Source organism: Eptatretus burgeri, chromosome 16, assembly GCF_056783735.1.
Source record: "Eptatretus burgeri isolate ZD-2024b chromosome 16, Ebu_testis_v1, whole genome shotgun sequence".
NCBI classification, from domain to species: domain Eukaryota; kingdom Metazoa; phylum Chordata; class Myxini; order Myxiniformes; family Myxinidae; genus Eptatretus; species Eptatretus burgeri.
In genome coordinates this window covers 69,650,775-69,664,136 of record NC_140976.1, presented here as the reverse complement: position 1 = coordinate 69,664,136, position 13,362 = coordinate 69,650,775, and the positions used below count along the sequence as shown (strand labels likewise).

General features: G+C 43.7%; 1 protein-coding gene across 1 annotated transcript in view; it reads left to right on the top strand.

Moving 5' to 3' along the window:
• LOC147011267 (uncharacterized) overlaps positions 1–6,649 on the top strand; it is a 52,170-nt gene extending 45,521 nt beyond the window's left edge. The window contains exons 13-14 of the mRNA XM_085859032.1: positions 774–986; positions 6,176–6,649. Coding sequence (XP_085715158.1) covers positions 774–986; positions 6,176–6,318 — 356 coding nt within the window. The 3' untranslated portion in view covers positions 6,319–6,649. The remainder of the gene's footprint in view (positions 1–773; positions 987–6,175) is intronic.
• The last annotated feature ends 6,713 nt before the right edge of the window (positions 6,650–13,362 follow it).

The window sequence follows — 13,362 nt, the reverse complement described above, 5'->3', positions numbered from 1 at the left end:
CTATTTGACCAATGGGCCCACGAGTGATAAAAAAATGGAGCCCAAGGTTCGTAGAAAAAGTCTAGTTATGGAGCTCCCATTTATTTGGTCCAACTGTCAACTCTCCTGTCCAGCAACCTTTTTCCTGTCGTCAATTCTGATTGGCTTGCTGGAGCTGGAAGGCTGTTTCATTGGTTCAATGAGATGCATTTTGATTGGATAATGTTTACCTTCAACATCTCCACTATTGTTTTCGCTGGAGTTTCAAAATTTTAAATACTTAACCGTAAATAATAGCATAAGTATTATGCAAAATATCAGCCACTTCGCGTGCGTGGAATCGTACCTATAATGTTTTGGCTTAAGTTTCACGAGGGCATGCCTTAAGGTATGAGTGTATTTGGATGAATGGTAGGTTTGCAAGTTTCAGCTTAAAAAGGTTGGAGTGTGGCATACGCCCCCCTATTGTCATCGGTAGATCGGGCCGGTAGCGCGGGGCTGTCGTCAGGAAGGTGCGACAATGGCGGTGATCCTGAAGGCCGCTTGTGTGAACTGTGTTTTAAACTCCTTGCCTGGAAGGTCGAGCCCCTGACTGATATGTCACAGATTGTGGTTAAAATAAGTAGCTGTATCTAGTTCAGAAAGTCGTTTCAACATTTTAAGTTGAGTAACTTTTTCTTCTTTGCTGGTTTTCATTGTTTCATTCCTTGAGAGAGGGAAGGGGATGTAGGACGTAAGTAGTTTGGCAGTGTTATGTAGTTTTAATTAATTGAATGCATGTTTTCCTCACACAGATATTTACTACGTGGCTGCCATGGTTTGGCTTGGCTTCAGCCTCGCTGAGAGCATTTGGATGGTTCAGTTGACGTACAATTATGATAAACAATTCAAAATGAAAACTCCATCTCCAAGTACTGATGGCTGCTTTTTCATGGCATGCTTTCTGGGCTACTTCAGCCTGAAAAAAAATGCAACGTACCTGGAATCCAAAACACGACATGCTACAGGTAAGTGTGCTGCTGACAGGTTGAATGAATACAGGAATATGAAGAGAAGATTGATGATAAAAACACACACAGGTGAACAAAAATAATGTTGTGGAAATGACACTGACAGTGTGTTAAGTAAGTATTCACACCCCTCGATTTTTGTCACATCTTATTGTGTTATGGCCTGAATTTAAAATGGATTCAACACAAATTTTTTGTCATCAATCTGCACAAAATACCCTGTAATGACAAAGTGAAAACTTGTCTTGAGAAATTGTTACAAACAAATTAAAAATGAAAAGCTCAAATGTCTTCTGTGAATAAGTATTCAACCCCTTCACTGGAACACTCCAAATTGAGCTCAGGTGCATCCAATTTCCTCTGATCATCCTGGAAATGTCTCCACAACTTGATTGGAGTCCATCTGTGGCAAATTTCAATTGATTGGACATGATTTAGAAAGAAACACACTTTTCAATATGAGGTCCCACAGTTGACAGCGCATGTCAGAGCAGAAACTCTACCATGAAGTCCAAGGGACTGTCCGTAGAACTCTGAGATAGAATTGTGAGGAGCCATAAATCTGGGGAAGGGTATAAAACAATTTCTAGTGTGTTGAAAGTTCCCGAGAGGACAGTGAGCTCCATCATTAGGAAAGGGAAACAATATGAAACAACTCAGACTCTTCCTCGAGCTGGCCATCCAACCAAACCGAGCAACAGGACAAGAAGGACCTTGGTCAGGGAGGTGACCAAGAACCCATGACCACTCTGACAGAACTACAGAGTTCCTTGGCTGAGATGGAGAACCTGCCACAAGGACAACAGTTTCTGCAGAACTTCACAAAATGAGGGTTTATGGGAGGGTGGGCAGATGGAAACCACTCCTGAGAAAAAGGCACCTGATAGCACACCTGGAGTTTGCAAAAAAGTGCATGAAAGACTCTGAGATCAAGAGGTAAAATATTCTGTGGTCTGATTAATGAAAATTGAACTCTTTGGCCTGAATACAAAGTGCTACATCTGGTGGAAACCGAGCACAGCTCATCACCCATCTAACACCATCCCTACCGTGAAGCATGGTGGTGGCAGCATCATGCTATGGGGATGTTTTTCAATGGCGGGGACTTTGAGACTTGTAAAGATAGAGGGAACAAAGATTGAAGCCAAATACAGGCAAATCATTGAGAAGAACCTCCTACAGAGTGCAAAAGACATTCGACTGTGGCGAAGATTTATGTTCCACATGTCCACATGGAAAAGGCCGTAAAACGATGATGGTGAAGAATTACATTTCAAAAGGACAATGACCCCAAGCATACAGGCAAAGCAACACTGGAATGGCTTCAGAATGAGAATGTGAAAGTCCTTGAGTGGTCCAGCCAAAGGCCAAACTTGAATCCCATTGTTGTTCACCGAAGCTCCCCATCCAACTTGGCAGAGCTTGAGCAAGTCTGCAAGGAAGAATGTGAGAAACTCCTCAAATCCAGATGTGCAAAGCTGATGCAGACAAACCCAAGAAGACTCGAAGATTTAATCGCTGCCAAAGGCGCTCCTACAAAGTATTGACTCGGGGGGGGGGGGGGGGGTTGAATACTTATTAATGCAAGACATTTCAGATTTACATTTTTCATTAATTTGTAAAAATTTCCGAAAACGTGCCTTCGTTTTGTCATTCTGGGGTATTTTGTATCGATTGGTGACCAAAAAAATTAAATTTGTGACAAAAGTCGAGGGGTGTCGATGCTTTCTGAAGGCCCTGTCGAGGGTAACATTTCTTGCTATGGTGCAATTATTTCCTTCAGGATGTCTCAGCATAAGTGTAGCATAATTAATATTAGATTTAATAACAATAATAACCATTCCTTTCACACCGTGAGGTGCATCGGGCTGCCGAGACAGTTTCATAAAGATTTGCTGTGTTGTCATGATAGACCACAATCATAATACAAACATATATTTTGCACAAATGCGTTTGTAATATTGGTGATATCGGTATTGCAGCACTCTTTGAGATGCAGAGACCGGATTGCGGTTAGATCATGGCAGGTGGTTACATCTACCATTGGTCTGGTCGCTCTGATGGTTACCATGCCCAAGGAGTTGCTGTAGCTGTGTCCAATAACCTGCCTCCAATGATAATTGAGGTAAAACGGGTCAACGAGCGTATTATGAGACGAAGGATTCGTCACTCCTTGGGTGTCATTTCCCTGGTCTCTGTTTATGCTCCAACTGAGGCGAGTGATCTCACCGTGAGGGATGCATTCTTTGCCAGGCTCGAGTCTGTGGTTGATCATTGCCCCAGGAGAGATACTCGTACACTTCCAGTTTTGGGGGATTTCAATGCATCAACTGGAACTGATAGCGATGGTTATGAGACGTGTGTTGGTCCCTGTGGGTCTGCAACTGTGAACCTGAATAGCACTAAGTTCCTTGACTTTGCAAGACGTCAATGACCATGTGCTCATTGATGGTCACTGGAGGATGATACAGAACTGCAGGGTCTACCAGAGTGCTCTGTTTCTCAATACTGACCACCGGCTTGTGGTGGCAACTCTGAAGTTGAAGGTTCAAATCTGGGAGTATGGTGCCATCCCAGCCGAGGCTGGATGTTGGTTAAGCTCAAGGATGAGAGGGTAGCTGAGGAGGTTGTGAACAGGCTGAATGGGGGTTTGGGAGGTGTGGCTGCTTGAGGGAATCATAAAGAGTTGTGGAGTGTCTTCAAGGCAATCATCTTTGATGTTGCCGATGGATGTCTTGGAACTCACCAGAGGGGGAAGAATAATTTGTCTCTCAAGGGACACTGGACACCATTGACCAGAGTTGCAGGGCCAGGCTTAATGGCAGAGCTGAGCTGTGCAGGGAGTTAAAACTGCACATGTACTGAGGGTGAACAAAGACACCTATGTGTGAGGAATCTGTGAGGGGGTAGAGCATCATCTGTGGTCAAGTGATTCTCGTCCTGCTTACAGGGGAATTCACGCATTGCGTCCATCCAAGCCTATCCCTCAATGTACTGCAGTAAGAACAGAGGGTGGGAGGCTCTTGACAGAGGAGTCCAAAGTGAAAGGCCCGCGAGGCTGGTGTCTTTGAGCAGCTGTACCAGGCTGATCCCCCCGCTGTTGAGTTGGAAGTCAGGGGTGTGACAATCCCTGTTGCTGACCCTCCAATTAACTGTAGTCCACCATTTGTGGAAACACGGGCTGCGGTGAACCGGTTGAAATGGGGTAAAGCTCCAGGGATCTGTGGCACCCATGTTGAACTTCCCAAGGCTGGTGGAAATGCTACATTCGTGTCATTGCATGAAGTTCTGTGCTCTTCCTGGAACACAGAAATCATCCCAACTGACTGGAAGAGAGGCCTTATTGTTCCTCCCTGGAAAAGGAAGTGTGATTGCCAAGACTGTAACAACTACCGAGGGGTGACGCTGCTCTCAGTGCCGGGCAAGGTCTTTGCTCAGATAATTCTTGATAGGGTTCACCACCATCTGCTTGAGCACCAGCGTCCAGAGCAGTCAGGCTTTTCACCAAGGAGGTCAACGATTGACCGTATCCTTGCACTTCGTGTCCTCACCGAATGCAGACGAGAGTTTCTGCAGGGACTGTTTGCAGCATATGTTAATCTCTGGAAAGTGTTTGATTCATTCAATCGGGATGTCCTTGGGAGGATTCTTGGTCTTCGTGGGGTGCCACCAAAACTGATCAATCTGATGTCTGAACTCTACTCTGGTACTGAGAGTGCTGTGAGATGTGGTGGTTCCATCTCTGACTTATTTCCAGTTGTTACTGGAGTTCATCAGGGGTGTTTGCTGGCCCACACACTGTTCAGCACTTGTATGGACTGGATTTTAGGGAGGATGTCGGAGAGATCTAGCTGTGGTGCATCCTTTGGGAATGTCAGGATCTCTGACCTTGATTTTGCAGATGCAGTCATCTTTGCGGGGACTCTGGATATCCTTTTGGGGGCCCTCGAGGTGTTGAATGAGGAGTTGGAGCCGCTTGGATTACGGGTTTCCTGGGTCAAAACTAAGATCCAGGCTTTCAATGACATCTTGGATGTTGTTATCTTGTCTGTACCTCTTTGTGCTGAGGATGCTGAGGTCATGGAGAGATTCATTTACGTTGGCGGAGATATTCCTGTCTCTGCTGGCTGTGAAGAAGAGGTCAATAGACGTCTGGGTCGGGCGTGTGGAGTCATGGATTTACTGGATCATGAGATGTGGTGTGATCGTTACCTGTGTAGGAGGACAAAAGATCCTGCTCATCAGATTCTCTCAGTGAGGGAGCCTCGTGAGTGGAGGATGCCAATGGGCTGACCACGTACCTCATGGCTGCAGCAGGTTGATCAGCATCTCAAGGAGACAGGGATGGACCAGGCATCTGCCTGGGGGATGGCCAGACAGAGGCCCCTGGAGTACCGGTTGAAAGCGGACGCAGCGACGCACTGCTCCGGCGCATGCTCTCACACCTGACCTGACCTGACCCTCAATGAATAGGCTATTATGTATTGGTATCCTTTATGAATAGGCCATTGTGTATTGTATCCTTCATGAATAGGCCATTGTGTACTGGTACCCTTAATGAATAGGCCTTTCTGTATTGGTATGCTTAATGAATAGGCCATTGTGTACTCGCCCTTAATGAATAGGCCATTGTGTATTGATACCCTTCATGAATAGGCTATCGTGTATTGTAGCCCTCAATGAATGGGCCATTGTGTAATAATACCCGAAATGAATAGTCCATTGTGTATTGTAGTCCTTAATGAATTGGCCATTGTGTATTGTAGCCCATGCCCAATTATAAATTCTGACTTTGATTGTACTGTCAAGGTACTGGCAAACCAGACATTGCATCCTATGGCATGAAACTGGAAGCACAAGGCTGTCTCTATGAGTGAAGTATTTCATGATAAAGTTTAACATTTATCCTGTATTTTAGGACAATTCATTTTGTAGTTATAGTTCAGACAAGGTCACCGAGTCTGGACGAAAAGTGTTCAATGTAATTGATCTTCTTCGATAAATAAGAAAAATAAGTGACAATGACACCATAGGGGACTGTTAGTACCATGAAGCAATCACATTTTTCTTATTTATATGCTGTAGTTTATTTGAATGATGACTTTAGATTTTTTTTCGTGTCACAGAGTGAATGACGTTGCTACGTTTCCACGGTATCATGAAAGGCTTTCCCCATTTTGTTTCAGAATTGACGGATCTGCAAAGAGACAAGCTCGTATCGAAGATGGTGAACAAAAAGGATACCTCGTTTGTGAACTTTTACTTGGTTATCCTGTTTATTCTTGTCATCATCGTCACAACAATGTGGATTATGTGGTATTTCGATTAAACAAGTGGAACAAAATAACTTTTGTAAAACTTTGTCCCAGAGTACCACACAGAGAGGGAGCAATGTTTTAAATTGATTAATCTTGATTGAATCACGAGATCATACGTTTACATTTTAAAAGACACTTTTGTTGAAAGGGTGTGATGTATTTTCTCACCTTCTCTCAAGCATCAGACCTTGGTTTGGTGTAATACTACTACGACAGACATACATTATAGACAACAGACATACATTATTTTGGTCTATTGGAGTTCTGTAATAACTCTTACATAATATTGTTTTGTTTGAAATACTCTACTACTACTACTACTCCGACTAGTACTACATTAAAGGTGCCAATGAATCCCACCCTTAGTACTTGCAAAATCGAAGATTTTTCAAGTATATTGGTCAATCGATTTTGTTATTTTGTCTGTTTGTCTGTTTATCGCCTACAGGTCACAATTTTAAACCGATCTTCACGAAACGTCACCACATGGTTGAGTTTTGCATAAGCAAGAAGCCTATTGTTTTTGAGGTCAAAAAGTCAACATAGTCCAACGGTCAACAACTTAGGTGGGATTTCTAAAATCCTCAATTTTCATCCAATCGAGTTGAAATTTGAAGAGGATTTATATTTTGGGTCACTGAATTCAACCAGCCAATTATGTTTGAGGTCAATATCGACCAAAAGGTCGACAGAAGCCCAAGGTCAATAACGAAGGTGGTACTTCTAAAATCCTTAATTTTCATCCCATAGACTTGAAATTTGAAGAGGATTTGCATATCAGGTCACTGAATTCAACCACCAATTATGTTTGAGGTCAACATTGGCCAAAAGGTCAACATAGGCTGACTTTTCTAAAATTGTCAATTTTCATCCGATTGACTTGAAATTTAAAGAGGAGTTGCATATTTGGTCATTGAATTCAACCACCAATTATTTTTGAGGCCAAATTTGTTTTATGGATTTTGCAAGTATCGTGCTCTACAAGACATCTTATTGTTGTATGGTTGACCATATGAGTTTCACTCTCCACACTCATCTGTCCCTAACATCTCTCCCCTCCCTTGTGTCCATCACCATCATGTCCACACACTTCAAGTTTGTTCAGCCACTTCTGATTCTCCTGCCAAATGCATTCAAATCAGAGGCTTGCCTTGAAATGCTGACCACATTCCCCTCCTCCCTCAGTGTACGCCTCAACCAATACTTGAAACTTGAAACCAATACAACCAAAACAACCAATATGCCATACAACCCTTGGAACTATACATAACCTGTATCTTAAATGCCTCTGAACAACCATTCATCATTCTGACTGATGCCTTACCCACGTCATAGATCATTTCATTTATCCTTACGATTCTGTCAAGCACCCGTCTGCTTCAGAGACCATAACACCACCGCCGAGCTACCATCTCATATCTATTCTCCAGATCCACAAACTCACAATTCAAGTTACTGTTGGCTTCCAAAATGTTCTCCTGTCTCTGAATATCATTTGTTGTTCCCCTACCTGGCATACGTAAACTCAAACCATATGCTCTCAACCTCCACCAACTCTATTGGCCTATCATTCACCAAGCTGTTTATTTCTGTAGATAGCTACAAATGACTCTCCTTCCAATCCTTTGGCATCTCCCGCTCCCAGATCCGAACCAATAACAGTCAAAGTCAATCCACTCCTGCATCCTCCAATACCTAAATAATCTTTCCCACCAACCTGATGGTCCATTAGCTTTTCCTTTCTTTGTCTTTTTTCTATCTTCCTATCTTAGCAGTCAGGGACAATCTGGTGGTGATTGTTGGGGGTCAAGTTGGTCAACTGGTGGAATAGTTATCTTTAAAACATCCTTAAAATAACCAATGATGTAATCTTCTGACGAATCAGAGGTGCTATAAAACCTCTCCCCCATTGTCTTGTGGGTTATCCATCTTGGAGTGAGACAGGGAGAAATGAAAACTCTGATGTAACACCAATGGGCTGGAAAATCTCACGAGGCTTGGTTGCCAATTCTCCGAGTAGCAGATGACTACGAACCGAATCCATCCTCAGTAGCAGTGGCGATGCACCGGAGCCATAGCCAGTTGAAAGCATGATGAGTTCGCACATCAGCACCAGGATTCAAGCCCCTGCCTCAAACATTCATTCATCTCATCGGTTTACCGGCCCTTTTGACAATGAGACCCCAAACCTGCAAGGACAGATTTTATCTGAAATGACAGCAATGAAAGGACTTTGCGCGCCCTAAAAAAAATCTAACTTTCCGAGTCAGCTCAACTGTCGTAGTTTATCTTTCACTTGTGCAGTTGATGAACTTGCCAAGCACATTAATGCCGTCAATATCTCAGTGATTTGTATTCAAGAACATTGAAGAGTTCACCAACTATTGGACTCAGATATTCAAAACATTAGAATTTGCAGATCCACTTTGTTTACAGCTTCTGGGACACTAGTCAAACAGGAGCAGCAATTGGTATAGTTGGAATAGTAATCAAACTGTCATTACTCAACAACCTTATATCAATCACCAAAGTATCGGATCAGATTGTATGAGAAATATTTAACGGGAACCCTAAACCATATGATAACATAAGATGAGATAAGACAAGAACTTTATTTCACCAAGTGTAAAAACACAAAGTATGTCTTGGTGTTTGTCACATGGACAATCACAATAAATCATATTCCTCATCAAAGTTAACAAACAATGCACCAGATAATAAAACTGCATTTAAAATAAGCTCAAATAGACATTGCCTTCAGAAAGTATTCACACCCCTCGACTTTTGTCACGTTTTATTGTGTGACAGCCTGAATTTAAAATGGATTAAATTTAAATATTTTGTCACTGATCGACACAAAATACCACACAATGACAAGATAAAAACATGTTTTTGGAAATTTTCACAAATTAATGAAAATTGAAAAGCTGAAATGTCTTACATCAACAAGTATTCAATCCCTTTGCTGTGAAACTCCAAATTGAGCTCAGGTGCATCCGATTTCCTTTGCTCATACTTGAGACATCTCCACAACTTGATTGGAGTCCACCTGTGGCCAATTCAATTGATTGGACATTATTTAGAGAGAAACACACCTTTCAAAAAAGGTCCCACAGTTGACAGTGCATGTCACAGTAGAAACTCCACCATGAAGTCCAAGGGACTGTCCGTAGAACTCCGAGATAGAAATGTGAGGAGGCATAGATCTGGGGAAGGGTATAAAACAATTTCTAGAGAATTGAAAGTTCCCAAGAGCACAGTGAGCTCCATCATTAGGAAATGGAAACAATATGGAACAACTCAGAATCTTCCTAGAGCTGGCCGTCTGACCAAACTGAGCAAACGGGCAAGAAGGACCTTGGTTAGGGAGGTGACCAAGAACCCAAGGACTACTCTGACAGAACTAGAGTTCCTTGGCTGAGATGGGCGAACCTGCTGGAGGGACAACAGTCTCTGCAGCACTTAAAAAAGCGAGGCTTTATGGGAGGGTGGCCAGATGGAAACCACTCCTGAGAAAAAGGCACATGACTGCATGCCTAAAGTTAGCAAAAAGGCATGTGAAAGACACTGAGAGCATGAGTGGAGGCCGTACAAATTAAGTGTGAAGATACCTCTGCAGTGTCATTAACTCCTGAAGGAGAGACTGCACCATTTCAAATCAACAATGGAATTCTTCAGAGGTGAACTGCTTGCTCCATACTTGTTTACCATTGCTTTAGACTAACCCTAAGTCTTGAGATGCCGATCAAGCTGCCACAACCACGGCACATGTGGTAGACCCGTTGGCATCCTCCACTCACAAGGCTCCCTCGCTGAGAGAATCTGGTGAGCAGGATCAGCATCATCAAAACGAGCTATATGTTCATCCAGTCTCAGCTGATGATCACGGACAATACAGGTAACAAATATCATCCGAGTCTCTTTCATCAACCGCTCGTTGGACAAAAAGCCCGACCAGCGACAGCCAAGGATTCTCCGAAGAGATCTGGTACCGAAGGAGTTAAGTCTCCATCTCAGTTCCCTGGTCAGCGTCCAAGTCTCAGTTCCCTGGTCAGCGTGGAGCAAGACTGGGATCAAGGACCTAAAGACACAGACTTTTGTCCTCCTGCACAGGTACTGACAGTGCCACTCCCAATGATCCAGTGAATCCATGGCTCCCCAGGCCCGACCTAGACGTCTCTAGACCACTGGATCAAACATGCGGAGACATGAATATCACTACCAAGGTAAGTGAATCTCTCCATGACCTCAACATCTTCACCAAAAACAGGTACAGAAAAGGTAACAGGATCCATGATGTCATTGAAAGCCTGGATCTTAGTTTGACCCAGGATACCTGTAATCCCAGTGGCTCTGACTCCTCATTTAGTACCTCGAGGACCCCCATAAGGATATCCAGTGTCCACACAAAGATGACTGCATCATCAACGAAATCAAGGTCAGAGATGTTGATATTCCCAAATAATGCACAGCAGCTTGATCTCTGACATCCTCCCCATAATCCAGTCCTTAAAAGGGCTCAAAACTGTGGGGACCAGTACACACCCCTAAAGAACTGCAGTAACAACTGGCCATAACTCAGAGATGGAACCACCACACCTCACAGCACTCTCAGTACCAGCGTATAATTCAGACATCAAATTGATAAGTTTTGGTGGCATCCCATGAAGACCGAGAATCCTCCAGATGGCATTCCGACTCACTGAATGAAATGCTTTGCAGAGATCAACATATGCTGCAAGCAGCCCCTGACAAAACTCTTGTCTCTGTTCGGTAAGGACCCGAAGGGCAAGGATAAGGTCAATTGTTGACCTCTTTGTTGTAAAGCCCGACTGCTCTGGGCGCTAGTACTCAGATGCTGGCAAACCCTGGCAAGAATTGTTTTGAGCAAAGACCTTACCCGGCCCTGAGAGCAACCTCACCCCACGGTAGCTGTTGCAATTTTAGCGATCACTCTTCCCTTTCCAGAGAGGTAAAACAAGCCCCCTCTTCCAGTCAGTTGGGATGATGCCTGTGTTCCATGCAGAGCACAGAACTGCATGCAGCGACACGAGTGCAGCATTTCCACCAGCCTTGAAAAGTTCAGCATGGATGTGACAGATCCCAAGAGCTTTACACCATTTCAACCGGTTCACCGCAGCCTGTTTCCACAAACTAAAGTGGACCGCAGTTGATTGGAGGGTCAGCAAAAGAGATAGTTACACCTCTGAAATCCAGCTCGACAGCTCATGGGTCAGCCTGGTATAACTGCTCAAAGTAATTGGCCCGGCGGTCCTTCACTACAGACTCCATTGTCAAGAGTCACCACCCTCCGCACTAACTGTAGTACACCGGGGAATGGGCTTGGAGGAATGCAAATCATGCAACCCTCTGTAAGTAGGACGAGAATCACTTGACCACACATGATGCTTTACCCCTTCGCAGATTCCTCGCAAATAGACCTCCTTGTCTGCCCTCAGCACATTTGCAGTTTTATGCCTCAGCTCCCTAACAGCTCAGCTCATGCCAATGCAAGGAGTGAATGGATGCACTTACATCTGTTCAAATGTTTTCCACCAATAAATCCACACATTGAACCAGAAGCTAGGACATCAGCACTGCGCAGAACCTCTGGTCCTCAAAAAGATAACCCAAAGAAGCAAAATATGTCATGAAAATATGGAATGTACCAAAGCAAGTGAACACATTGTTAAAGTGTGGAGATTCCTGGGCCTGAATTTGGAGGGCACGTTTTACAATGGCCAGGTCATAGGTAACGATGGCATACTTCTCCCAACATTCAGAGGGAACTTTTTGTGACCTAGTGAGTGTTTCCCTCGCAACATCCAATCTTGTTGGAGGAAATTTAATGTCTTCCATGGAATCAATCACTCACAGGGGCAGGTATTCATTGAACACCAAGGAATTCCAGGCACACCACATTAGAATATGTTTCTTGATGTGACAGCAAATCATCCAGATGAGGTTCATTTTCATCGCTCTCTCAAGTCTGGGGGTTGCGTCCTCTGTATAAATTTCATTGTTGAACTTCGACATTGAGGCTCTTCACTTATGTGGTATAATGTGTTGCTCTGGTGCTTCATACTGCCTCCATCTTTAAGAGGGTTTTTCCTGATAGTATACATCTTCAGATGAACATTCCCCCCATTGAAGTGGCCTGGTGAAATGTAGCGACGCTTTGATAGCAGATGCTGACAGTGTTGTGAAGGATATCTTTTGTTGACAAGGTTTCAGTTAACTAATCATAATTAACCCACGCCAAACCTGTTGACAGACCTGTCTGCCTCCCTGCAGGGCAGTACTTCAGCAAAAACTCCGCAGAACAAATTATGTAGCACATGTCTGGAGAAATGCCAGCGAAGCTCATCCAAGTGGATTTGGACAAGACGGACATGGCTGGGAAATCGGCAGGATTGGATTCATCATGCCATGGTATGAGGGCCCTCGAGCACCAACTAACATCGTTGTCCAAGACTCTGATTATGATGATGACTTGGGTGAGGAGGAAGATGAAATACAAGGGTAAAGTATTTCTTCAGACGAAGAGGAAGGAACCGATGAGCAGTAGCCAGTTAACACTCATCACAAACCATGAGATGAGGTGAACATTTCATTTTACATCATTTACCATTGGTTTTGGCAAACACAATGCCATAGCTGTTTTTATTCGTTTGAATAATTAATCCAAACAAGGGATATGTTTTAGATATTAATTTCAAACAAAGAGGGTGTGACACAGCTAACGATGACGTTTCATATGGCATTGGAAGGAACTCAGGTGTACACTTAGGCCGACAAATAGGGGGAGCCATCTTGTGACAAATTTCGGGGCTAAGTAGGGTCAGTATCACAATAAGGTACAGTTTTGGGAGCGACCACACGGTCCACATAGGTTAACATCCTTCCAAATCGACCTATAAAACTACCCAGACGTCTGCTGTTTGTAAAACATGTCTTGTTATCAGAGTCCAGTCACGTTTACATGTTGAACATCGTGAAACAGCTGCGGCATCACTGAATATCAAGCTGTGTGCATGTCCAGTGACCTTTTGACC